This window comes from Strigops habroptila, chromosome 1 (assembly GCF_004027225.2).
Source record: "Strigops habroptila isolate Jane chromosome 1, bStrHab1.2.pri, whole genome shotgun sequence".
Lineage (NCBI taxonomy): Eukaryota > Metazoa > Chordata > Aves > Psittaciformes > Psittacidae > Strigops > Strigops habroptila.
Genome location: NC_044277.2, coordinates 150,689,787 through 150,717,660, shown reverse-complemented (window position 1 = coordinate 150,717,660; position 27,874 = coordinate 150,689,787). Strand labels below are relative to the sequence as shown.

General features: G+C 41.3%; 1 protein-coding gene across 1 annotated transcript in view; it reads left to right on the top strand.

Annotated features, from left to right (window-relative positions):
• Window positions 1–27,874, top strand: part of POU6F2 (POU class 6 homeobox 2) — a 302,801-nt gene that overhangs the window by 194,751 nt on the left and 80,176 nt on the right. The window contains exon 5 of the mRNA XM_030487466.1: window positions 13,742–14,034. Coding sequence (XP_030343326.1) covers window positions 13,742–14,034 — 293 coding nt within the window. The remainder of the gene's footprint in view (window positions 1–13,741; window positions 14,035–27,874) is intronic.

Genomic DNA, 27,874 nt, shown 5'->3' with positions numbered 1-27,874 from the left:
AGGTCAGACCTCATTTCACAGTGCAGGATAATTGGGGCTATTAGAATGAATCTATTTAAGAATAACACTGCTTTAAAAAAAAGAGAGATGGAAATGATTTCTGGTTTTGTCTGTACTGGTCCATGGACTAGTGTTGACTGATGGACATCAGAGGTCTTATGTTCTTGGCTTCCCCTCTTAATTTCCCAGTGCAAAACATTAAAACCTAGGGTGCTTTTCTGGTATTAGTTTCTTTATTAATTGGAGATCCATTGGATCCATAATCTGAATACATAAAATGGTCAGCAGTGTACACTGCAAACCTCCTAATGTGTTGCACTGGATGATTGCTTAATAGAGCACTTGCCTTCACTTAGAGGTCTTACCTTTGTAGGTGTTCTGATGCAGTTCTCATCAGCTCTAATGATTGGGTAGCTAATGGCAAAAAAAAAAAAATTCCCTAAATATTCCTGGCAAAATCAAGGCAGGCATTTACATAAGCTTTTGCCCACAATGCCATGAATAACTTTCTGAGAATAATGTTTAGCCAAATTGTATTTGCTTCGGTCCCCTGTTCAAAGGCAAGGATTGCTGAGCTGCCATCATGCTTCCATAGCTATAAAGAAGTAAATGTCTACAGCTGGTAGGAAAAAGAAGCTGATGGGGCTGTATCTGCTCAAAGTGAGGGCTCTCTGTGGGAAGAACAGCAGTTGAACTGCTGGAGATGATGGCCATAGACGCTGCTTTCCCCTATAGAATGCTGGAGAACCACTGTAGAGGTGGTCATTCCAGGTAGTCTTTAGACAAACATGAGTCCAAAAATTGCCCGTTTTGGAAGATTGTGGGAGAGACAGGAAGAAAGGAGCATTGTTGTCACGTGGTGCTGGGCCTGGCTTTGTCTCAAGGATGGAGATGAAAGCATAGTTTGCCCCATGCTCCCTGGCACTTGGATGGAAAATCAAAAGGAACCTTATTAATTTCAGCTTCATTGAAAACACACAGTAGAAAAAAATATCCCTAGTTGGCGAATGGAAAAGTTTTAAATTGATGATGGAAGAAACATTCATTTCCAAGCTTCTGAGCGAGCTATTAAAATCAACAGAGTAAAGACAAAATACCTGGCACTGGAAATGAAAGGAACAGTTTTTTGCATCTACTTAGTTAAAACTTGGCAAAATGAATGTAAAGCAGTGGTTTCAGATTTCCATATTCAATAACTGTGCCAACTTTTGTTCTCAGGGTTGCCGTGATAGATAGTTCATACCACTTGAGAAGCATTTTTTCCTCTAACTTTTTTAATCCGAAGTCAATTCAAGTAAAAAGCCAGATCTTGTATCAGCACTGACATGTGTTTCTTTATTTTGTACTGTTGAATGGTCCAGGCTTTTCATTTAAATACACTGTTTTGGAACAAGCTAATCTCCATTTAATTGACATTGGAGTTACCGCAGTAAATCTAGTAATGGTATTTGACCAGAATTTATGTAGTATTTTCACCTACACTTCTCAGTGGGCTTCCTCATGAGGACGAGAAATGCACTGATTTCACAAGCAAGGAAATATGTGAGCAGTAAATTCTCTCCCCTTGCCCTTACCCCCCAGCCAAACATCATCGTCCGTGGCCTATACATTAGCAATCAATTTCACATGATGACGAGTGTTTTCATCATCAACAACATTTTCTCAGTTCTCCACAGTTAAAAGTTAGCTTTTGCATTTCTTTATGGAAAGGTTATGTATTGCAGAAAGCATATTTAAGAGAAAAGTATAATTGTTGTATGGAAGCACCACACAACCTGGTTACCTCACTGCCAGTATGCTTCTATAGGATGAATAAAATATACCTATTAGGATACATTCTCTTGTGAATTTTCTGTATTTTTAGAGCAAGTTCTGCAGCCTTATGTTAAAATTCTCAAGAAGATAACATTAACAGCAATTTAGTTACTATTCATCATAACAGCCTTAGCGCATTGGTAAACACTTGTGTGTGTGTGCATTTTACACATTGCTGAATTCGTTTAAAAGACTGAGGAACCTGGAGAAGGCAAAGAATGTGAAGAATGTTTTGTAGCACCATTCAGGTTTGGTATAGCTAAACATATGTATCTGATGAGACCTAAACCCTTCTTTAAAATGATATTTCATTTTCTGAATATTAAAGTTGAGGTAGTGTTGCATTAAGGAATGCAAAGACTAGCTTCTTGTGAGGGTTTTTTTGAGAATGACTGGTTAGCAACCAAATTCAGTTTTTCTGCCATTATCTGCTCTGGAAAAGCAAGTATTTCTGCTGATAAGGGTAATAAGGTACTAGTTACTGCATCAAAAGGGCAAGAACATTCTGTTCTGACTGAATATGTGGAAATAGTGAATGATTTTTAAGTAGATTTTTGGCCAATTGTAAATTCATCTTTTGGATTCTGTTCTCTTTCTATAACTGGAGACTCCTCCATGTAAGTGAAAACATTATTTAAGTGGAATTTCTTTTATTATTTGCTGTGTATCCCTTTCTAATTAAAAATTAACCTTGAAGAAGCAGCCTTATAGCTAAAGTAAGATCTAGATGCCATTTGTTCAAGGGCCTGCTAATAAGGAGTTTGCGGTGTCCAAACACGTATGAGTTATCTAACAGCATGGGGTTCCTGTGTGCTTTTGAAAGCCATGAAGTGGATAGTGCATTGATGGGGCAGAGCACTGCAGCTGCTGTTCTGCACTCCCCAGCCCTTGTATTCAGCTGTGGATGGCGCTTCATCCTAACACAGAAGCATGACTGATTTCAGAGCCCGTGAATGAGGAGTGCCTATAAAGTTTTCTCCCACCCAAATTTTCTACTGATGGGCATTTTATCTATGTGAATAAGCAGAGAATCCCAGACTGGTTTGGGTTGGAAGGGACCTTAAAGCTCATACAGCTCCAACCCGCTGTCACGGGCAGGGGCACCTTCCACTAGAGCAGGTTGCTCCAAGCCCCTGTGTCCAACCTGGCCTTGAACACTGCCAGGGATGGGGCAGCCACAGCTTCTCTGGGCACCCTGTGCCAGCGCCTCAGCACCCTCACAGGGAAGAACCGGTTGTTTATTTGAACAGTGAGCAGGAAATTTAGGTAGGTGGAAGCATGAGCACTCAAAGAGCAGCTAATTCACTTTTGCTGTGTGAAGGTGATAAATGCCAAGCACAGCCGAGCTAAGATTAGCACCTGAAGCAACAACATGTTTGGCTGATGAGCTGTAGGGACAGGAGAGAAATCTGATATTCAGCCTCCCTCATATTACTGCAAATTAAAAATGAGCAGTCAGTCCATCCACAGCAGATGACCAGCAGCAGGGTCCAGAACCGCTGCTCACCTACTGCTTAACTTTGGGTTTCATCTCTCTGCAAGTAAAACTATCAACCTAGGAGAAGGGATGTAGGCAGATCACCTTGAACTGACCTGGAATTAGCTTGAAGCTTACAAAAAGAAAACAGTTACTGTGGTATATTTTGAAATGCACACAACTAAATACAGCCATTCTTATCTATGCAGAGCAAATAAAAATCAGGGAGGAGTCTTAAAGACAGAAAAATAGAGCTACTGTGAGTCAACAGCAGACAAACATAATGTACCCTGATAGTGGTACATACAGTCAGGAATGGCTCGTGGTGTGACAGATTACCAAATCAGAGTTCACCTCCCAGCTCTTCTGCAGTTTCTCGTGTGGAGGGAGTTGTGTAGTCTCTCTGCATTGCTCCCTTATCTAAAGAAAGAACACCTCCATCTTCTGCTCACGTATTGAGCACCTAGCACAGCACTCCTCACCAACCCAGTGACCAATGCTTGAGATTGCTCCTGCACCACGGCTATCAAGCAATATCTCATGTCACTTAGAGAAAGTTTTTTAGTCCATTTTTATTCTTCAGTGAGTGATGAAGAATGCTGTGTTCAACATGGTGCTCTGTGTGTGTCCCAGCTGGTGAGGAATGGTCCTGAGAGCTGTAGAGGGCCTGAGAGCATTACAGCTTTTGCAGGATTAGGCCACATGTTCTGTTTTGTTCTCTTCCTCACCTTTTTCATGCTGTTGCTTCCATTTTAAATTTTCCATAGCTTGGTAAAACCAGAAGTTTAAGGCTATATTGAGGATAATGGGGTCCATTAACAAGGTTGAAGTCTAAGTCACAGCTCCAGCAGAGCATTTTTGTGCCCATGACAGGGGGGTTGGAACTAGATGATCTTAAAGTCCTTTCCAACCCAAACCATTCTGTGTTTCTATAAATCCATTTTATAAACTGCCACTTTTGCACCTGGTTCTCACACTTGCTGTTGTAGTTTTATTGATTGTAAAGGAAAGGACTAGGCTGGTTTTTTCCCCTCTCTCCTTATAGTGTGCACAGTGCAGTTTCCTGAATCATTCCATGGCCTGTCCTCACTGCTGCTCAGCTAACTTCTCTAGCTGGAATTGCACACTGGGAGTGGAATTTGCAGCTGCTTGAGTTTTGGAGCTCTTAATAAAAAATAGAGTTGTCTCAGGTCTACCAGCTTTCAGAATAGACTGGAAGGGGAAAATGATAGAAATGTGGATATAATGAGAGTCTGAGAGATGAAAGCAACCAGTCATACCAAGTCACCTGGTGGGCACGGTACCCTCTGCTGCTTCCCTCAGCTGAGACTGGGGGAAAATGACATTGTCCTTTGTCATTCTCAGGACACTTCCACAAGCTCAGCATCAAGGCCAACCTTTTAAACCAGAAACACTTTGATCCACTATTCAATTGTATTATTTAAAAAAACCCAAACCCACACATACACAAGCCCCCCACTACATTTCACTTACAGTAACTTCACTTTTAGTTAAGGAAACATGACTCACTTCAAAGACACTTTGAAGAGACTTCTAATAATTCCTGATCTTCAAAGAACCATTGCTGAAGCTATACCTGGATAAATATTTCTTTGTCAGAAGAGCCATTTGCCATAAACAATTGTAGAAGATGCAACTGCGGATCTATTATCTGAAAGAATGCAAAATCACCCTTTGAAGCCACCAGGCAGTTCCTCTTGAGAAGACTTTGCCCCAAAGCCTTGCATGGCCACCTTGCATGGCCACCTTGCCAATAGAAATGGGGTGGCACCCAGTGAACTGGGGACCCGCAGCTCTCTGAGCTGCAGGATTCTGCCTCCTCCAAAACTTCTGGGGCTGTATGTCATTGCACTGCTTTTTCTTACAAGCATTGCTACTTCAAGGCACGTCAAACACTTAGTCTGCATAAGTGCCATGGAAAGTATGGTTCCCTCGAATATTAGAGCATTTGAAAGAGACAAGGGAAGGAAAAAAATAAGCTACAGTTCTTGTTACAGGTTGTACGTGCAGAGAGTGCCCAGCTTTTGTCTGATGTCCATTATGAGTCATGGTCATTGTTCTCTGAGTCAGCAGACTGTTGTTTTAAACTTGATTTCTTTGTGTCATCCGTCTGTTGCCTGTCACATCCCTTTGCCTGAGAAATCTTATATCGGGCTCTGTTGGCATTTAGATGATAATTTTTTCTCTGTCAATTAGTTTCTGTCAAAGGACTCCTGCGGACTTTTCCCCCAAGAAATGGGAGGTTATCTTAAATTCTGGTCCATAGGAACGTTCTTCTGGGCTCAACAGGGTCTGGAAATTCAATCTGTAGGAATACCATGCCAGTCTATTTGATTTTCCAGTCCAACACTATTCTGTTCTCAGACAATGTGGGACCAGTCCTTCTCTCTGTAACTAGAAACCTACTTTTTTCTGGTATAAAGACTTGCTGTTAAGATCCTCGCCCCTCATCTCTAAGAAAGTCATGTTTTCACCAAAAAAACCCCATTAGCTGGTAAAATTAGTTTACCAGATCTAGATAATCGCTTGCTTGACACCCAGCCTTTGGCATTCAAATACTTACATTGCCCTCAGACTATGTTATGGGGGGTTTTTAATTGCCTGTCTTTGCATGAGAGTCCCAAGACAACTCCTTGATTGATCCCCTGTGTCTTGATGATACCCTGACTCCAGTTAATGTTTCAGCCATCTGTACAATATGAGGCCTAAGGTCCCATTTGAGCTGAGGAAGCAAATGGCTTATTAAAGTCTAATTTCTCCAGCTTGTTCTTGCCTTTGGGCATTTTAAATAGGTTAATGCAATTTTTACAGTACACTCAGGGAACTTTACTCACAGAGTGTTGTCATAAACTAGAGGAAAATAGCCCCTAGATTATCTTAAAACGGAAAGTATTCCAAATATGCTTGCCCTGATACTTAGTCAAGCTCTCTACCTAGAACAACAACTTTTTCTTCCCCCCTTTTTTTTTTTTTCCTTAAGATTTTAGCGGATTATTGTACATTTTAAGGTTGGTAAGGGAGAAAAAGTCAGATTTATTCAATGCAGTGGATCATTTTTCAGGGAAGCTTCAGTATTCATCAAAATGTGGAGACACCACAGGCACCGTATAAATTATGATGGTTTTCTTCTTAATACTTCCTTTTTATTACCTATATTCTTTAAAGTAAATTTAGTGCTCATGAAGGATGCTGGATATGACAACAGTAGAAAGCAAAGCCCTCTGTTTATCTGCAGAATTGGTACAGAGGAGCATTGGCAATGCAGGTATCTCCCCATAACCCCATCTGTGTTCTGCAGCTGTAACCTTGAAGGATCACCTTTAGGAAGGAGAAGATGACTTGGTCTCCTTGCTCTTTCCATCCTTAGCCTCTCTGCTGAAAGTACAAATAAAGATGTCAATTGATGCCATCCAAGGCCATAGTCTTTATGATCTTCCTAATAGGTATTGGGAGACCATCAGTTTATTACCTTGACTGTGTGGCAGACTGCTTCCAGTGCTGGCTCTCTGTGGGTATCTGTGTGAATACATATTCTATACATCTAATAAATCTTCTATCAGGTAGAAAACACTCAAAAGCACTATTAAAGTGCAGTGACTTTTGTTCCCTGTATTGACCTAGACTAGATTTGAACCAGTGATTTAGAAATAATATGCTCTGTATCCTATTACTAATGTCTTCAGCCACAAGTCCAACCCTTCCTTCCTCCTCACCCCCAGAGATGATGCTTAACTCACATTTTGCTCTCAAAAAGAAAATTCAAGCATATGCAAAACCACGTTGGGTATTTGGCTAACCTACCCCTCATTACCCAGGAGGCAGAGAGTGTAAAGACAGGCTTGCGTTAGACTGTTCAGCTTGTGCATTCAATCCTTAGAAATCTGTTAGAAAGAAAAGAAAGGCATAAACCTCATTAGAAGAGAAACAACAGGGTGGAAAAGAAAAGCGGGCCATGTCAGTTCGAACACGAGCCCAGATGCTTTAGTTAGTTACACTTTTCAGTTTAAGGCAATGCAAATCCAGTCTCCATTACTGGGGAAGTGGAAAAAGGCATTAGGCCCTTGAAATGGCAAGAGTCAAGCTCTGTGCTCAGTCACACAGGAGAAGGTTTAATGTGTGAGTTTCTCCTTTTTAGTCCATTGTACATTGTATCAAGGCACTGAAGAACATCTATGCAATTATGTAAATAAGAGGGTAGAGGATAAAGTGGCACAATAGTTTCTGGGCTAAAATTGTTTCTTATTCCTCCTGTCCCTTCTTCCTCTTTACACAGAAACAAACATGCACAAAACAGTAATGAAATAAATCAGACATTATGTGAAGCTTATCCACAAGAGCAGAATCTAGATACAAATTGAATCCCTGAACATTAATTTGATCTTCTGCCAAGCACTGTAGAGGTCTGAGTTTATATTGTGAATGAGAGGTGAAAAGAGTCCTAATTTTTCTCATTGTATAAACATTTGCAATTTCTTTTACATTTCTTCATTATATAAACATTTGTGGGCTTACTTCTGGTCCTTGCTTTTTGGAGAAATGTGATTAAACTTTAAAATGTATATTTTTATTTAAAACACAGCCAGAGCCATTCCCACACTTAAGCGATAATGTTAGCCAGAGGCAGCAGGCAGTTGATTCTACTCTCAGTGAATACAATCAGGATTGGGATTTGAAGACAAAGCCTTTTCAGTTTTCCCACTAAGAAAGACCCATTTATGGATCTTTCCCCCTGACATGGATCAGACTGCTTCTTTCAGCATAGTTGCAGCAGAGGTGAATTTTTCCCATTGCACCACTCTACTTGACAGAGGGGCATTTTAGTTTCATTTCAGATTCCTGTGTAGGTAGCCAGCAGAGGAACAGAAGATACAAGTAAAATGTGAAAAGACACATTTTATGTAAATACTGTAAATGCACAGCAGCCTTGTGCCTAAGGCATCCCCCATAAGAAGTCAGGAAGGTGCGTGTTCCTTAGATCATAACTTTCTCCAAGTTCTTAAAGACGTCTGAGGTCTGTGACAGAAGGAGGTGATTGGGGAGATCAGAAAGTTTGTTTTCACTGCTTCTGGACCATCCATTTGCAGCACTTAACTCCATATCTCTTATTCAAATGTAAATGCTCCAATACTGTGGCTAAGTATAATCTGCTTAAAATAGGATGTTAAAACATGAGGTGATCCCTTGGGAAGTCTGCCCCAGCACCACAGCAACCAAGAAATGATAGTTAAAACATAAGTTTGAAAACCCTTATGCCATTGTTTCTTGGTATGTACTAGTTCTTCTGTCTTCTTGGATACCTGGTAGATACTCAACATGTATTTTTCTTAAGGGAAGTTGAGATGTCACACCGCTTTTGTGGATTTTCCTCACAGTGTTTCATAGCTTGCATGCGTTTTTAGTTAATTATCTCTCTCTTAAAGCGATGTACTTTATGTTGTCTTCTTTAACCACAAAAAGAACTTTCTGCAACTTTTTTACAAGCCTTTTTAATTCTCGAATGCAATTCTGAAAGCAAGTAGGCACTTCTCGCTTAAATATGTCAAAGTTTTACCCAGCTGTTAGCCAGTAAGTCATAAAAAGATTCCTGTGAGGTAGGCAGTGCATGTTATCTTTTATACATGCAGACATTGCACTGTTGTACCACCTGAAATTCCATCAGGCTCCAAGCTCTGCAGAAAGTGACAAATGCTAGACAGGTATACGATTTATAATGATGAGCTATGCAAGCAAGCTCTGGGAGTTGGATTGGATTTGATTGCAAACAATAATATGACACAACTCCCGCTGTGGATAGTACACACATTGTGAGAGGCAGTGCAATCAGGCAGCAGGAACACCGGACTGCAGGCATGATCCCGAGCCCTAAATCCACCTTTGCAGTACACCTACTGTGTGGCTTTGGGAAAGCCTTGTCTGATCTAACAGCCCTTCTACCAATTCCCTATCTGTTTGTTTAGCAACAGCATGTTGAACAGTCATACCTCACTAAGCCACTTCAGTGCAATTTATAGCTCAGCATGATAGTAGGCTCCGGAGAGACTTTTTAAAGGAATTATGTGAAAAGACAAGTTATTCAAATAATTTTGTGCAGTTGCTGGCAATGAACTTGGAAACTTTTCCATAGTTACTTTTCTCCATCAACAGTTTTTTTTCCCTGAGGGACTAACTTCCACCCCAGCAAGGATGAGTGTGTTTCCAGTACAAAAGTGAATGGCAGGGATACTGTTATTCCTGCATCGGCCAACATTCAAGTATTAAGCAGTACTGAATGCAAAGCTTTCTACTCCTAGATGGGGAATGAAAAAAAATCCCCATATCAAGCAATTATACCTTAGAGTGCTGGACATAGCCGCAGAATTTACAAGCTTGGTGTTTTCCAGGTCAGCTTCAGACCCTCTTCATTCACCAGACAAGTCAGCTTGCCTGTGTGATTGCACATGCTCACATTGTCAATGCACAGAAGTATGTCAGAGGTGGCCGTTCAACATTAGCACTAGGACCTGAACCTGTAAAATTTTAGGTTAAAGATAAAAAGCTCTTGAGGCATTTTTTCCCCTTTTCTTTCCCTCTTGTCCTGGTTTCAGCTGGAACAGAGTTAACTTTCTTCCTAGTAGCTGGTGCAGTGCTGTGTTTTGGCTTTAGTCTGAGAACAATGTTGATAACACACCGATGTTTTAGTTGTTGCTCAGCAGTGCTTACCCTGATCGAGGACTTTTCAGTCTCAGGCTCTGCCAGTGAGGAGGGGCACAAGAAGCCAGGAGGAAGCAGAGCCAGGACACCTGACCCAAACTGGCCAAAGGGCTATTCTATACCACAGCACGTCATGCTCAGCACAGAAACTGGGGGGAGTTACCCAGAAGGGACTGATCTCTGCTCAGGTCAGGCTGTGTATCGGTCAGTGAGTGATGAGCAATTGTATTGTGCAGCACTTGTGTTTCCTGAATTTTCATTTCTCCTTATTTGTTGGTCCCTATTATTAATATTGTTACTGTTGTTATTATTTCTATTATTGCTATATTTTATTTTAGCTATTTAAACTGTTCTTATCTCAACCCGTGGGGCTTACATTCTTCCAATTTTCCTCCCCATCCCCGCCGGCAGGGAGTGAGCGAGCGGCTGTGTGGTGCTCAGTTGTCTGACGCCTCTGGATTCCGTCCCTTGGTTGATGTATTGGCAGAAGAAAGAATGTTCAAATCAAAATGCTCGTTCAGCAGAATATTGGTCTTGTGGAAAATGGAAGCTTAATGAAGGTTTAATTTTTAAGAACGTAATTCAGCAGCTGATCAAAGGCATGACTTGTTAATGAAACTGAGGCCTACGCCACGAGGATAGCAAGTAAATCCCAACACGCGCAACAATGCAATCTTTCTTAAATAGTTTCAGACGTTTAGTGAAGCCACATTTCAGTAAGTGTGGATTTTTGTCCAGTGGTTAACAAACAGATCAGTACTATTTCTGTCTATCTGTATCTGTGTTTTTGACTCAAATTTTGCAGGGCTAATTATATCACTGGCAACATTTCAACAAAGGCATCCTGAAAGAAACTCATACACACAAAAGCATCCTGAAAGAAACTCGTGGGGAACACTAATACTAATAATTATTAAATATCAGTCCTCTGATTGCTCTGAGCTACATGCACACACACAGAACAGGAAACCTTTTTGCAATATAATGTAACCACCCCTTCATTTGTTTTAGTTTGTCATAAATATTTATTTTACACTTTGGGCTTCTTTACCATTCTCCTCATGTCTTGTATGTCACCATTTTAAGAAGTCCAGGCAGTGATGCTTTTATCTTTAATTCTCTGTCAACAGATACTTTTTGCATACTGTAAGTTCAAACATAAGATCATTGACAAAAATTTAGCACTGACCCAGTTTTGCACTTTTATGTTGTCAGACTCACATGATCCCTCCATCCTATGTCACCTCATGTTATCTCAGATAGATACTTTCAGTATTCTATTAATTACTGGCCATATTTTCCCAATTCTAGCTGAAAGATGTACCTCAAGGAGCCAAGCATGCTCTGTGCTCCAAAAACGTTTCAGTAGATGGCTTCCCCTACACCTCAAATGTTTTTGCCTGTCCCTTACTACATGACCCAGTGCCCTACGTACAATGTATGGCATCCTGCAAAGCCATTCTTCCAAGCCATGGCCTTTAAGAGTGCCCTGTGGGAGCGAAAGGGTTTGAGGACCATTGCAGTAGGAAAAAACCCAACACTGTAATCTAGTCTACTACAGAGAAAGGTTTGTCTCATCCTGTCCAGTTGTGAATATAGGACATAAAATGACCTCTTGTTCCTGTCTGCGAGATGTGTGGATTACAAGTTATGCTTCTTGGCAGCAGTAAGGGCTTGTTGTGTTTGAAGGCCTGGTTCTGGTTATCCACGGTTTGTCCAGATTGCTAAGCTAGCACAAGTGAGGAAATGGCCTGCTATCTTTATCAAACAAGATAAAGAGCTGGTCTAGGTTTGTTTTTCCCTCATGGGAATGGGAAGTGTCTTTCCACCTCTGTGTACATACCTACAGATAGAACTGGTGAATATTATTCCTTGCCATCTGAGTTGCTTCCTGCTATGGTTAAATATCTGTTTATGCAGTTGTTTATTTGTATACAAACGTTCTCCATTCTTAGTTCTCATATTCCTTAGATTATATTTGCGTTTACCTTTGGCTCTGGGGTTTTTAGGTACGAGTCCTGATTGTGGGATCAATGGGAGTACCCTTACTTCTCCAGACTGATTTCTTTTGCATGGGATATCATTTGTGTTTTTAATCTGATGGCCACTGTTTTTTGTTGAAACACAAAACTTCCATCAGTAACTTTACTGATGGAATATATTGGTGTTACCAATCCTCCTTCCCTGCGTTATTCAGGCTCTTTGTTGAAGTCACATACACATGACTATAATTCTCATAAAGGTGTATTTGTGGTATGATTCCTGCCTCTAGTGAAAGAAAATTTAGAGCAGTTATAAGAATGGATGATCAACAGCTCTTCCTACCAAGCCTTTTGCTTTTCCTTCATACAGCCTTTTCTGGCTTATCCATTCTGCCTTATCTTTCTCCATTTTATTTTCTTTTTTCTTTTGCTTATTCCAGTTTATGGCTCATTGATTTCATAAGTCGTACCAAGACCTCAGGTTCATCCCCAGGGCATAGACATCTAGAAAGCGAAAATAGGGCAGTTGGCATGGAAAGAAAGCGGAGATGGCTTGGCTTTATCTGCCAATCCACAAATAACTCGGTGAGCAGAGGTTCGTGGCCATGAAATCTGAATGGCATTTTAGAAATAACAAATTTGGTTCATTCCCAGGTTACTTTGGCTTCTGCTGATAGAAATTAGAATACAGAGTGGTGTTGGCAAAGCAGTATACAGAGTACAAAATAGTGCCATGACCTTGTAAGCTGTTCCTCTTGGGATCTTACAGCCATCTATCACAGCCCCCAAGATGTTGATTAAAGTGGGTAAGGCCAGAGACCCATGTGACTTATTCAGGGCATTACCCCAGAAAGCATCAGGCTCCTGTGATGTTCTGGTTGCTGCTTAAAGCTGTTCTTCCTTACCGACATCCCTGTGGCACGCTTCTTGCCTTCCTGAACTTAATGAATGCCCTAGTCAATTTGAAAGTGTCTCTGGGAAATAAAGTTTGCACCTCTGTGCCAGCAGGTTGATGTGAGCTATCAGTTTCCAACCCTCACCTTTGGAGCACATGGTAGCAAAGGACAACAGACCTTTACTACCAGGAGTAAGTGAGCAGTGCAAGTGCAGAGAATACCTACCCTATTTCACAAGAGTACTTTACAGCTTTTGGATGTGAATGATACAGAGCAGTTCTAATTTCAGACACGCATACATTTTACTGGGTATTTTTGTTACCTATGCATTGCGCAGTGAATTTCACAGCTGAATGTTTTATTTCCTGACACCTGCTGTGTAAAGACATGACAAAGCTCTTTTCAGAGCATCCTTTATTTTACAACTATGGTTTTCTCCTCCTTTGTTTAACAGCACCAGTTCACATTACGAGTTCTTGCTATGCTATGTGCAGTGACATCCTGCTTGCCTCTTCCTTTGGCAGGCAAAATTCTCATTGGCTTCACTGGTAAGCTTCTCTGAGCAAAGGCTGCTGTCAGCTCTGACACCCATCCTGTGGGCAGAGATGTAGCCCTTCCAAGGGTTCGCTTTCCTTGTCTCCAGTGAAGTCCTACTCTTCCACAGAACTGCACTGGCAGAATTACAGGCTGTTATTGATAGGAATGTGTTTCCTCCAACAGCCTGAAGTCTGAGGCCAGCTGACCTCAGTGGGCAGTGTGCCCCACAATGTAACAGAACCAGAATTTAATCCAACATTATCTTTAACACAGTAGGTATTACTGAAACCTACATAACTCTCTTTCCTTTCTTCAATTCACAGCTACCTCATCCCTGAACTCCCAGCTTCAACAGCTTCAGCATCTTCAGCAGCTTCAGCATCAACAGCAGCAGCAGCAAAGCCAGCAGCAGCAGCAAGGTCAGCAGGCACAGACTCCACAGCCACCCCAGCAGCCACAGCCACAGCCGTCAGCACCACCGCAGCAGAACCAAACGCAGTCCCAGAGCCAGAGCCAGCCGCCTCTGGCCCCACAGTCCTCCAGCTCCCCTCAGAAACCCAGCCAGTCACCAGGGCATGGCCTTCCATCTCCTCTTACTTCACCAAATCCGTTGCAGGTAAGACGACACATACAAATCTCTAAGTCTAACAGAAAATGCACACTCTCCCTCCACTGCAAGGGAAAGTTAAGTGAAGTTTATACTTTCTGACCATACAGGCTGAGAAATTCCACCTTGTATTAGTTAATCCTTACAGATATGCAGCATAAAACAGCTAAAAGGCCTGATAAACCAGAAGAGCATAACTAATGATGGTTCTAGTCTGCTGTTTTCTGAAGAGTAAACATCTTTTGCTCTTAAAGTCCATATTATAAACCCCATAGAAAACTATCTGATTTTTGCCATAGATTCAGACCTTCTCAAATGGCATTTGCCCAGCAGTCACCGTTTATGGTAACTTACGAGGACAGCAAAGTTAGCTGTTCATTGGTAGATGGTCCTGACTGTTCCTAAAATAAATAGATCTGCTAATGGTCGTGTGCAAGGGATGGATGGGTTATCCTTCCTCTTGAAATCACAGTCCAAATATTTGTCCTGCTAGGAATCAAATACTTCTGTGAAGAGTCTCAGTATAGACTCCAAAGCTAAGAATGCAGTTAATGCCTTTTCCAGACGCTCACTTCAATGATATGGGTGTCTGTTAACAGACCTACAGCTGTGGCACCCACCTTTATGCTGGGCTCTGCCTGTCTTAGAATTCCTGGGCAGAAAGAGGAGAGCTCTGATCCAGTGGCCCTAATTTCTTATACTTTGGTGTTCAACTGCACTTAGAAACCAGCAACTTTATTCTCTAAATTTTAAGACCGACTTTAAAGGTTTTATCCATACTGATGGTTTGGCTCCATTTCCTGCAGAAATTAAACTGCATTAGCTTAATAATTAAAAAATCCTCTTTCAGACAATTAGGGGAATTGGTTTACAAGACGCTGTGTTTGCCATGTAGTCAGTTAAACCTGCATTAATTTGAGCTTCAACTAAATTGCATCAAATCTGATTTTTCATGGTTTAGATAATATACTAGAAGTCCGCACGAGATGTGTCCTTGCTTCCTGAGCTTTTTCTTATAGTAGAGCACAATGTTTCTAGAGCTTCTTCTGTGTATTGTCTTAAGGGCTACTTGGGCACCTCTTAATGCCCAGTCTGTCATGCTAGTGAGTGCTTTGGGACTCTTTAGTATGCAGATTATTGACATACAGAGACAGGAGTATTTCCAGAGGAGCCTCTGTTACATTTTGTTGTCTTGGTGCAGCTGTGATGTATGCACTCTAACTGTGTATGCTGTATGTTGCTAAAACTGCCTGCTAAATAGTATGCTTCAAAAGGCTTTCAGTTTTCCAAACAAAGCAAATGCATACATAAATTAGAGCTGGGGTAGGGAGGGAGCGGGATTATCTCAGTGCACATATCTCAAGAGGGTTGTACGAACACTGAATCTGAAGTCTTAGCTCTCATATAGCCTCTGGCCCCAATGTAAGTGTCAACAGGAGTACTTCCAATCTCATCTGTGACCTACAGGTACAGGCCAGTAGAAGCACTTTCTACTGTTAGCTCTCCAGGGTCACACCTCACTTGCAGAAGTATAATAAAAGTAAGTAAAACCAGTATTTCCTTGCATGGGAGGTGCCAGTGTCACTGTTTTCATGGAGATGCCTTGGCACATCTTTTCAGCATGCTTGTCCTACAGCTGCCCCTCTGAGGGTGGTCTGGACATGGTAGACTCAACAGAATTGGAAGGAGGGAACCACGTACTTTGAGGTGGTGTTAGTTCAAACACTGTTCCTCTGTCAGAAAAGGGGAAGAGCATCTTCAGTCGCAGGCTTGCCAAGCTGCTGAAGAGGGCTTTAAACTAAAGTTGCTAGGGAAGGGGATCCTCAATCCATCCCACTCCTACCAGTTTGATGCCAATGCCAGAAATAGATGCCCAGAGCCTGGAGAAGGGATCGCAGGTCAGCAGGAGAGCACCTCCTTAGATATTAGGAAGAAAATTCTTCCCTGTGAGGGTGCTGAGGCGCTGGCACAGGGTGCCCAGAGAAGCTGTGGCTGCCCCATCCCTGGCAGTGTTCAAGGCCAGGTTGGACACAGGGGCTTGGAGCAACCTGCTCTAGTGGAAGGTGTCCCTGCCCATGGCAGGGGGTTGGAACTGGATGAGCTTTAAGGTCCCTTCAACCCAAACCAGGCTGGGATTCTATGAAACCTCTTAGGAACTGGGATTATATTTAATGAAAGACACAAGCGTGAAGAGGTCTGGCATTTCCCCTGGGCTGAGCTCAGCAGTACTGCTAAGTCAGCTGCGTGACTGGGACACTTTCAGAACAATTGTTAAGGAATTAGAAGTCATTAGCTGTCAGCTCTGGCTCAGCATTAAAGAGTCACTAAGAAACTGGAGGATAAGTGTTTTTAATGTTCTCTCCTCTCTGATCCTCACCATTTAAAAAGCCGTGAAACCCCAGAGTTTGTTGACAGATACAAATGCACCATGTGCTGACATCCAGAAGAGAAGCCAGAATTTAGCACAGTACTTCAGGCCTCACCTTAGCAGTGTGTTTAGGGCCATTAGTTTGGCCTTCTAGTCTGTTCTGCAGTATTTCTACAGCAAGTGTAAGACTTCTTAAGCTTCCCAAAGAAATACTTAAGAACTTGAAACATGCTCTGTCATATTGCTGAGAATGGTGAGATTCTTTATATGCAAATGAGTGACACTCAGAAATATTTCCAAAGGAACTGCTGTTGCACTTTATATATGGTTGAAGGATGTGTTCAGGTACTTTTCTAAAGTAGAGCAGTGGTAAGATCTCTTCCATGAAATTTGTCTTTCCATTGTAAATCCTGCAGAGGAAAGCTGTTTTACCGCCATATATCTGGTTTAAAGGCTGGATCTGAAATTGGGTTTTTTTCTACACAAAAATATAAAAACTGAAACAGAAAAAAAGGAGGGAGCACACATTTGGCAGCAGGTCATAGAGCCACTTCATAATAGCTGCTTTGAATGTGGCGTTTTTAAATGTCTAATGCTTTGACTTAAAAATCGACCTAGAACAAAATTCAGCGGTATTATGGCCTCTAAGGTAATGTTCTTTATGAACTAGAATGAAATGAGTTTTGTTTGAAGAACATTAAGGGAATAAAGATCAACTAAGTTAAAGTTTGACAGCTTAAATTTCATTTCTGAATTCTTGATTTTTTCATGTGGGCTTTATCCTCTTACATTATTCAGGATCTGTCTGAAAGATATTAGTTTAGAACAATGCAACCTCCAAAAATTGTCATGGAAAGTCAGTAATTCAGGAGGATGATTGTGTTTGTTTCAAAAAACTCTGAAGGATAACAGCAATTACATCTGAAAATGTACAGATGCTGTCATGTCCTTCAGAAGGCAAATTAAATGAAAGCAACTTGCTTAGGTATACCTGGGTGAGGTACTTGTGCTGGCTGATCAGAAATGAATAATACCTGTGCAGCGTACACCAGCTAAAAATCTCGGAACGATTCCTGTCAGATTGTTCTGCAATACTCTGCTCTAATTTTACCACTGTGCTTTACTCAGTTCAGTGGGCTGGATTGTAGCTACAAAACTATTATGATTAGGAAGTCTTTTAATGATTGTGGAGAAAGATGAGAAGCCTCACTTTAGGTTCCAGGGCCTGGAGTCTGTGCTGACATTAGTGATGATGCTCCAGATTTACACCGGTAAAAGCAAACCTTTGCAGAACCAGGGTCATCACTGATCTGCAAAAGGTGACAAGCCAGGGGAGAATTTTCCAAAGCAGAGCTGTGTTTCAGGAGGTGGTGGGTCAGGTGGATGGTAATTGTTCATCCCTTCATTTTACAATGGTGACATTCCTCATACAGATAATCGTAGTCTGATTTTTACTTTCATTGTGTCACCTGATTGAGACAAAGGAACCTAGAGGTGAAAGACATGTTGTAAAGTGCGCACTTTAAACCCTTTACTTCTGGGAAAATCCACTTCTCCTGTGAATGTTTAATGATATTACATGGCAAACTATATGGGTTCTCGAATGGTCAGCATGTCGCAACTTCAAAGCATGGTTACCACCACTTACAGAGTTTCCATCCAGTTAAATTTCTGGAGGTATAATATCGTGATTATATGCTGTATAAAATCAGATGAGCCAAGTACTAAGTAGCCAATTATTCTGCTTGACTACCAGAATAAGGCACTTTTTATCAGCAACATATATTTAACTGGCTCCAAATAGAGGTTAGCTTGTGGTGCTGGCACTCACTGTATGTTTTAGCAGTATGGATAAGAAGAATGTACCCACAGCCAGATCTATAAAGGGAGAGCTACACCATAGGAATAGAAGAATTCCCAATGATTTCTACTGTTCTGTTCGTGTGCAAATAGGCAAACAGGAAATCCCCCAGGGATTGCTCCACTGTAAAATTATTCTGGCCGTTTTCAGAACTCTTTCCTAAGCACCTTTTTGTCACAGAAGCCTACCTACAGTAACTGCAGCTGACGGAAGATGATGAAGAGAAAAAAATAATAATAAAAGGAGGGAAGAAGGGAAGTGAGGAGATGACAACAGCAGAAAAATCTTCCAAGTAATAGCAAACTCCAGGATAGCAAAACCAGAACCTCCTTCAGATTAATTTTTCATACTAATCTTAAATAATGTATTTGGAACCTCAACACTTTTATAACAAAGGAGAAAAGAAAAGCAGAAAGGCTGAAACACTCAGTTGTAAATGAGGGAGAATGTGTACACAGATGCCTGAGGCTCCAACAGTCACAAAGTCACAAAACCAAAACCACCCTTTCCCTTCTCCCCCAGCCTCATTCACTGGTTAGATTCTCATTAAGGAAAATTCTACCTTACAGAAATCTCAATGTTTACTGACCCTTTGATAAATTTACGTATATTTAAGATACAGAAGAAACAACCAAGTCTCTCTTGGTTTGGGGAAGGCAGCTGGGATAAGCTTGCAAGGACTACAGGCATGGGCTGTCTTTATGTCTGTGTTCACATCCAAGACCTGCTGTATTTTTCTCATGCTTATTAAATCCTAAGATCAAAAAAACTTGATCAAGACTATGACACCAGAAGTCCCACTGAGGAGGATTTTTGTTTTGCTAAAATCATCTAGTCTTCTTCCTGCATATAACACTGTGCAATGTCTGACCATCTGAATCCATTCCCGAGTTGCTTGGTAATGTTTGACAAAGAAATCTTTTATAAATGGTGAACAAATGCTGTGCTTTGGATCCATTTTCCAGAATTTCCTTATTTTTGGTATCAGCAGGGATTGAGATATTGCACATCACAAGGCAACAAGTGATACAGACACGTACAGCAGACATTTATTCATGCCCATCACCTGCTTAGTGTGAGCCTGTTGAAGTGCTGATCTTAGGTGGATTTCCAGGAGGTACAGGCAAGACCTAGGTCTCGGCTCTAAGCTAATAGCATGGAAACTCCCCTGCAGTCAGCTGAAGTGAGTTGAGCTTGGTGAACTCTTGAGAATATTTTGCATATTTCATCCCCTGCTCATTTCAGAAAGATTTAAACATCTTTTCTATGGACAGTTTTGGATTTCTGAGTAGTCTGACAGTATTTTAATGATTTTTGTGGGTTGATAAAGGTGATTTCATGAGTGGAAGAGGCAGGTACTTGTGTAAAAATTTCCACTAGCTAGAAAAGTCAAGGTCATACTGATATACCATACACACACGTGCCTGTTACCCACTGCAAATGCTGTTGTGATTCCTCTCCTCTCATGCTTGTGCTACTTCTGCCAGTGCAGTAGTCCTGTGAACCACAGGCATTACTGTTCACAAACTTGAACCCTGCTTGAGAAATTATTGGCTGTGAGTTTCAGTGCATCCAGTGCCTCTTTTCTTCTCCTCTCACCCCTTTTGGGTCTGCCACCAGTTAGGCCACTCTGATATGACAGTGCAGCAGTTTGTCCTAGCTGGACACTTGGGTGTCTCTGCACTGTGCTGTACCATGCTCCCTGGCCCGGGTGCACAGTGCAGAGACATGCCAGCTGGTTTCCTGGCATGGCTTATTTGAGGACTTCCACTCTTCACGTCTATCTGGATATGCATGGGCATCACTTCCACAGAAAGGCAAGTTTCAGTGAGGTGTAGGACTGCATCCATCCCCAGGACTGAGTAGAGTTTCAGATGTCCTCAGATGTCTTTCTTCTCCCAGAAGCTCACTGGTTTTTGGGGTCTTTGAGGCATTGGGCCTTCACACTCTAAAGCTGTTGAATACTGCATTTAAACAAAGCAAAGAGATGTTTAAGGGTTCTCAAAAAGACTTTATAAGCAAGTCTCTTCATTCCCTGAGGAAACCTTCCCTCAGTTGGAGCACTGTCTGCCTGGCCCATCCAGATATACTCTGCAGGTGTTGCTATTTTCAGAAGCACAAGGAGTACTGGTGTCTGACTCACATTTAAAGCAAAGGAAATTAATCTTCCAGCAAAACAACTGGCATTATTAGCACCCAAGGGGCAGAAGCTGAGGCTAATATAGGAAACCATTTGCTAGAGAATTCTCTGAAGGAGAGGAAAGTGGAGCTGTTTGCCCAGCAAGCTCTGGCTTCTGAAATGGGAGCATTTAATAAACTCCCTAAAGCAACCTAAGTATTTAATAAATGGGGAAATAAATAAATAATATCCTCCCAGGATAAACTTGGGAAAGGATCCATATCCCATAAGGTCTTCTGTTTCCAGAGCCTCTCCAGGCAGACAGGAGGACCCTTGGGGATCTTAGGGACAGGAAAAGATTGACACAGCCCCTCAGACACTCTTTAAAATCCAATGGATCTGTTTTGCTAGCATTCCTTCCTCTTAATTTCTCTTTCCCCTCATATTTCTAAAAGATTAAAAAAAAAAAAAAATCTGCCAAAGCTTTACTTTATTTCCCCCTATTTTTCATACCGCTCTCATCTTTGTAATAAAGCCAAACAAAAAATGCAAGTCATCACAGGTTTCTAGGTCTGTGAGACAAAGAAATTCTTCTGTTTGGAAGCAAGTGGACCAAGTGAACCCAGAGAACCTAGTGGGCTCATTGGATCTGATTGAGGGGCAATATTCTGGAAGGGTATAGCCCTGATGTTACATTATTATAGGCTCTGTGTACAAATAACACCTGAAAGAGGCTGATCAGCTTCTAGGTACTGCCTCAAAAAGGCAAAAAGGAAAAAAGGGGGGAAAAAAGATCACTTCAGCCTGTGTTTTAAAGTTTAAAATTAAGCCTTTTTCAGCCGTATTGCTGAGATCTATCCGAGTGTCCACTTGTGGATTCTCATGGTGGTTTTAGCAGATGCAGTTTAGGGCAGGTGTTTAAAAAAATACTACTACTTTCTCTTTTTTATTGGTAGCCAGACTGTTTTGAGAGAGTGACTAAGCACAGGCCTGGAGATTATGAAATTTGCTTAAGTGTTAATGGGTTGATTGCTGAGTTACAGCCTGCCGTCTTTACTGGAAATTGATTGACTGGTGCTGCAGGTCTTCACACTTGACGCTCGGATTTGACTCGAAAATTCTGCCAAGTCTTTTACTCTGAAATTTATCTTAATTAGATCTGAAAGACCTGCCACAGCAGAATAGTCACACCGATTAAAATGAAAAACAGGAGAAATTACTGATCAAATTAATCATAATGTCGGGTTACAGCTGTAGGTCTGATGTAATTTGCCACTCCAGTGAGTTACATCGGCCCAGGCAGAGGAAAGAGAGCTGGTTTTACGCTGATCCGTAACACCAGGCAGCTTCGGGCAGCCCATCAGGACGTTTATCCCATTCATTCTCTTGGCTTATTCTGACCTTAGTGCTGCAACTAGAAACAAATTAGGCAAAAGGAAAAAAAATATCCTTTTATCCAAGGGGGTTGCACTGGATACATGAGCTTTCCATATCCTTCTTGTCTCGTTTTTCCCCTTTCTTCACCAACCTTCTGCTTTTGTTTAAAGTAACCAACAATTAATTATGTGGAAAATGGAAAGTTAAAAAGCCAGAGGTTACCACTTCAGGTACAAATCAGAAAATGTGTATTTCTGAGAGCTCCTAGTGGGTTAGGATATGAGGAAATGAGGATCATTTAAGCCAGTGGGTACGTGGGAGCACATGGGAAGGCATGTCCTAGTAGGTAGGAAATAACAGACTTGATATCTTATAGATGTAATGATTCTAAAAATAATTTTTAAATTGTGTATTGTAATATACTACTTTCTACTATAACCTTTTTAAAAAACAAATAAAATATGTACAAATCACTGGTAGAATCCATGTTAGAAGGAGATAGGTTGTGGGTCTTAAGGGGGGTCCCACCGTAAAGAAGTTTTCTGCAGGCTTCCTACTACTAGTTTGACCAGCAAGGTTTGAAAGATTTTTAGGACAACCTGTCTTGTAGCACCACTGCATTTTTTGCTGCTGATCCAGGACAAAGTCAAGAAATGAAGGTATTTGCCACCAGCTGAGAAAGGAAATGAAGTAAATGAAAGAGAAGAAGAAAACAGATGAACACTTTCAGCCTCAGAAATTGTCTTACCCTTGAAATACACCCAATTTTTATTTTGATACCATAGTACTTTAAACTGATCAGGAATTTTCTAAGTGATTTTTCCTTTCCAACAATGATGTAATTCCACAAAGTTGGTTTCTCCCCTGCCCAAAATTTCATTTTTATTTTCTATTTTAGGCCTGGGAAATGGAAAGAACTGAAGATGGCTTTTGTTTAAAATCAGCTTCAGCTGTATATCAACAATTTATTACATTAAATTGCCTAAAAAAAGAGTGAATTAACAAAAGAAATTGGAAGAGTTTTATTCATGGTGATGATCTGAAATGTGCTGAAATACTTCATCATTTTCACATGCGAGTTTTTGTTTCCTGAAATGTTTCAATATGCCATATTTCATCTGCATTTTCAACAGAAATTACATCTTAAATTAGGACACGTTCCTGCAGGACAGTAATCTAACTTATTTCTTATAGCTTAGACATGACCAAATATCCAGTGAGGATTCCAGTTGGAGAACCAACCTGTTCTCCAGAAGAGACTGGAAGGCAAAGCTGAGTTTCCAGAAGAGAAAAACTGATGTATGAAAATAGCATATCATATGTTGCTAGGATTATCCTTTGATTTAAAGGAATGATGATGCTACAGTTTGGTTCTTAAAGGAGCTGAGAATCTTTAAAGCAGCAATCGCTGCTGCAGTATCTTTGTACACCTGTTAAGAAATATTTCCATGCTTGCAACAAGCCTGAAGGATGCAGCCAGACTTGGAGGATCCTCGTCTCTTATCAAAAATACAGATCCTAGAAAGAAAACCCTAAAATATGGGCCCAGTCACAGTACAGAGCAGTACTCTGTAGTACGGATGGCCAGTAAACTGGTATCAGAAGATTATTCTGAATGAATGTGATAGCAACTGATATTAAAATTGATAGTTGTTAATGCTCATGTGATTTTCACCATAATAACCTTACAATCCCATTTTCAACCTGCTTGGATAGGCAAGCTGAGCTGGAGTGCTGTCTCTGTCTCCTCTTGCTCTCCTCCCAGTTTGGGCAGTGCTATGCTTGTTGAACTGGTGGCTCCATCTGGAAAAGGACACGAAGTGGTAAAGGGCTGATCTCCTCTTGACATTTCCCAGGGGGTGGTTGACACCTTGCAGAGTGCCAAGCAGAGCTGTCAGTGTGGGTGCTCTGTGGGCTATGGGCCAGACGGTGAGGATTAGGGAGGTATTGGGATCAAGGTCCAGGAAGGAGTAGTCTCATTCCCAGGATTCATCTTAGGGTGCAGCTTCCATCAGTGTAGAATTCCTCAAGGACAGGGCTTGATTTTAGGGAGGAAAAGGAAAATGTTGTGAGGAAGAGAGAGGAGAAAAACAATGTCTTTGTTATTCATAGTGCCTTTATTCCTACTGACCTTTTCCACTGGGAGAGAGAGACAAAAAATGAGATTGGCATCGTGAAAGGCTGAAGTTGTATCACTGATCACCACTCTGGAATGAGATGCTGTGTGCATTTCCATCTTACCTCTGTCTGCAACTTTTCTCTTTATAACGAGACCTAACACTACTACTAGGAAAGTTGGCAGGAGGTTTCTCATAGCTCTCAAGTCAGACAGGAGCAAGCTTAGTATGCCATTAGGAAGGTTTCCCCCTCTTCTCCCTCCCCAACTTTATAGAATTACAGCTTCCTTGGGTTTTTTTAACTGTCTTCTGACTATGAAGCATGTTCTCCATGCAATCAAAATGTGTCTGACAGAATTTTGAGTTCATGTAAAACAAATATAAAAATAAACAAAACTTGAGAAAACCAAGCCATTCTAAAATTCCTTGATGTTTTCCCCATAGACATTCAAAGAGTATGTCTAGGGGGAAATCACTGGTACTTCAAATGTACGAGTGGGTATAGAGATAACATACGTCAGTCCTGTAGACCCAAACTTGGCAGTCCATGCTCTCATGAGTGAAAACTGCACAGAAGGGAGGGGAGGGAGTTCTCCTGCCACATACCATCTGCATATTTAGGTCTAATCTCATTATCAAGTTATGCCTTTGCTACTGAATTCACCTTTGAAAAGTCCATTTGCATCAGGAAGCGAAGTGCTCTAGTAACTGGGTTGTTGGAGTCAGGAGCACCAGACTGCAGTCCCAGCGCTGTCACTGTCTGGCGTGTCACTTTGCCTTTCTGTTCTTTTGTTGATTCTCCCACCATTGTTTGATCTCTTGAGACTGCAAACTTTTACAGGTTTTTGGTATAATGCAATGAGGCCTTGATCTTGCATTGGGCTTCTAGGTACTGCTGTAACACTAATACTACAAAAGCAAGGAATATTGAAAAGAGGAAGCGCGTAGCCCCCGTCACTCTCTTGCTGAATTCAGAGTAGTGTTGCTGTTGACTTCAGAGGACACAGGCTTCGTATCCATTTTGTTTTCAAGCATATTGAATATTTTGAAGTTCTGTCAGCTGCTCAGTGTGCTGTCAAATGCACTAATGAAAGGTTTTCCTAAAGTTAATTTTCCTACTCGTAATACAATAACCAAATTTGCTTTAACACTTGAAAAAATCCATCCATACTAAAGAGAATCAGTTGCTTAATCCTAAAATTAAAGGTTATTGCATGCAAGAGAAAATAATTACATGCTCAAAGTATGGAAAAAAGAAAACTTTTTTAATATGTAGGTATTTGTATAATTAAAGACTAATCAAGCATGAAGGCTGCTGACTAAACCAGAAAATGAGATTGTTGGCAAGCAATATTGTAATGTAAATGCCATTTTTGTTTAAGTACTAAAGAGCTGGAGGAATGATATCCTGAACAGATTAAAAGCAAACAGCATTGATAATAAATATTTATCAGATTTCAAATGCAACACACAGAGATTTTTATATTTTACATGCAAAATATATTGGCATTGAAATATTCAGTCACTTTTCAAAGGTTTGTTCACATCTTCACTTTAAAATGTTGAAAAGCAAGCACTCACTAGTAAGAGAAACAGCTTTAGAACTCAGTCTTAACCTGTAGCAACATCAGTAATCTATAGGCAATGGAAAACAGCTGAGAGTTGCTAACATACTTAACTACAAATGTGTGAGATCAGCTCCTGAGGCTGGAGAGTCAGAATTTTAATGGTCCTTATGTGTGTTTTCTCTATCTTTTCTTCTAAAATGTTCACATTAATTTTTCAAAAAGAGAGAGAATCTTCTCAAACTTAAACCTGCGCCATGAAACAAATGCATAGTAAAGTATTTATGGAGGGCTTATGTGTATATATACAGAAATTATTCCACTGTAACATTTTGTTGTAGAGGACTGATTTAGTTAAAAGTTTGTATCTCCTTGGGGCACTGCTTTTAAATTTGTGTAAAAGTATTGTGCTGGTTAAATATGCTCATCCTTTGTGTTGTGTTATTGTAGCCTAAATCTTGTTCAGAAGTGAATGTAAAGATATTTGACTACATTAAGAGTTGAGGAGAATGAGGACATGCTAGAAATGAAGTACCACATGCATTCCCATTCCCATCCGTTTTCTTTCCATTACACTGTTCCCAGGTTTGGCACTACTCAGCATGCTGAGGCCCAGCAGAAACCATCTCTTTTAATCAAGCCTCATCATGCAATGGTTGAAGCTAATTTAAAATATCCTTTGACATCTGTGAAACAGACTTAAACCCAATGGTTATGATAGTAATGCAGTGAAGACCTTTGCTTTAGTATGTGCACTGTGGGCCACTGCATCCTTGGTGTTGATGTGTACCTCCTGTTACTTCATACATTTACTTTTCAGAATAATTTTCATCTCACTTGGTTATGAGTGAGAGATACAATAGTATGTCATTGACAGAGCTATCGGGGGAGAGTGACAATAGGGATTTTTGAATGTGAGGCTGCCTACAACATTATCAAATTTTTCCTAGCCTGCTGTAATTATATTCTATTTGCCTTTGGACAAAGGGGGTGTAGACAAGTTACAACTAAATAATGCTGTGCAAAAGTCTAATGCTAGTCTCTTGAATAGGCACTGATCTAATTTTGAGAGGGGCTGAGTCACTCCCATTGACGTGAACTGTAGAATCATAGAATCATAGAATAGTAAGGTTTGGAAAGGACCTTAAGATCATCTAGTTCCAACCCCCCTGCCATGGGCAGGGACACCTTGCCCTAAACCATGTTGCCCGAGGCTCTGTCCAGCCTGGCCTTGAACACCGCCAGGGATGGAGCATTCACAACCTCCCTGGGCAACCCATTCCAGTGCTTCACCACCCTCACTATAAAGAACTTCTTCCTTATATCTAACCTAAACTTCCCCTGTTTAAGTTTGAACCCATTATCCCTTGTCCTACCACTACAGTCCCTAAGGAAGAGTCCTTCCCCAGCAACCTTATAGACCCCTTCAGATACTGGAAGGCTGCTCTGAGGTCTCCACGCAGCCTTCTCTTCTCCAGGCTGAACAGCCCCAACTCTCTCAGCCTGTCTTCATACAGGAGGTGCTCCAGCCCTCTTATCATCCTCGTGGCCCTCCTCTGGACTCGCTCCAACAGCTCCATGTCCTTTTTGTGTTGAGGACACCAGAACTGTACGCAGTACTCCAAGTGGGGTCTCACAAGAGCAGAGTAGAGGGGCAGGATCACCTCCTTCGACCTGCTGGTCACGCTTCTTTTGATGCAGCCCAGGATACAGTTGGCTTTCTGGGCTGCGAGCTCACACTGCCGGCTCATGTTGAGCTTCTCGTCAACCAACACCCCCAAGTCCTTCTCTGCAGGGCTGCTCTGAATCTCTTCTCCACCCAACCCGTGGCAATACTTGGCATTGCCTGACCCAGGTGTAGGACCTTGCACTTGGCTTGGTTAAACTCCATAAGGTTGGCATTGGCCCACCTCACAAGCGTGTCAAGGTCCCTCTGGATGGCATCCCTTCCCTCCAGCATATCAACCAAACCACACAGCTTGGTGTCATCGGCAAACTTGCTGAGGGCGCACTCCATCCCACTGCCCATGTCACCGACAAAGATGTTGGACAGGACCGGTCCCAAGAAATTATTACTTAGCCTTTGAAGGAGCAAAAATAGAGATTTCAACCTCTGGATTTCTTGGAAAAGTCTTGCTCATGTCTATAGGTTATGTCACAGGAAACTGACAGTTGGCAAATGCCAAAACTCAGACTAAGCCAGCCAAGTTCATGCAATATCCTGCGTTTATATGAGTTACTGAGCTCTTAAATGTATAACTTCACAGACAGGCATATTAATATATCATCATTATGAAAAATACTTTATATGTCTTCTAAGCAATTCATATTTGCACTAGTTAAATAATACTAAGGATTACAGTGGTGAAAAACACACTAAGGAAAATAGTAGGAAAAGACAAAACCTTGTGTGTAGACCATCAGTCAGTGGTCCAGCAAGAA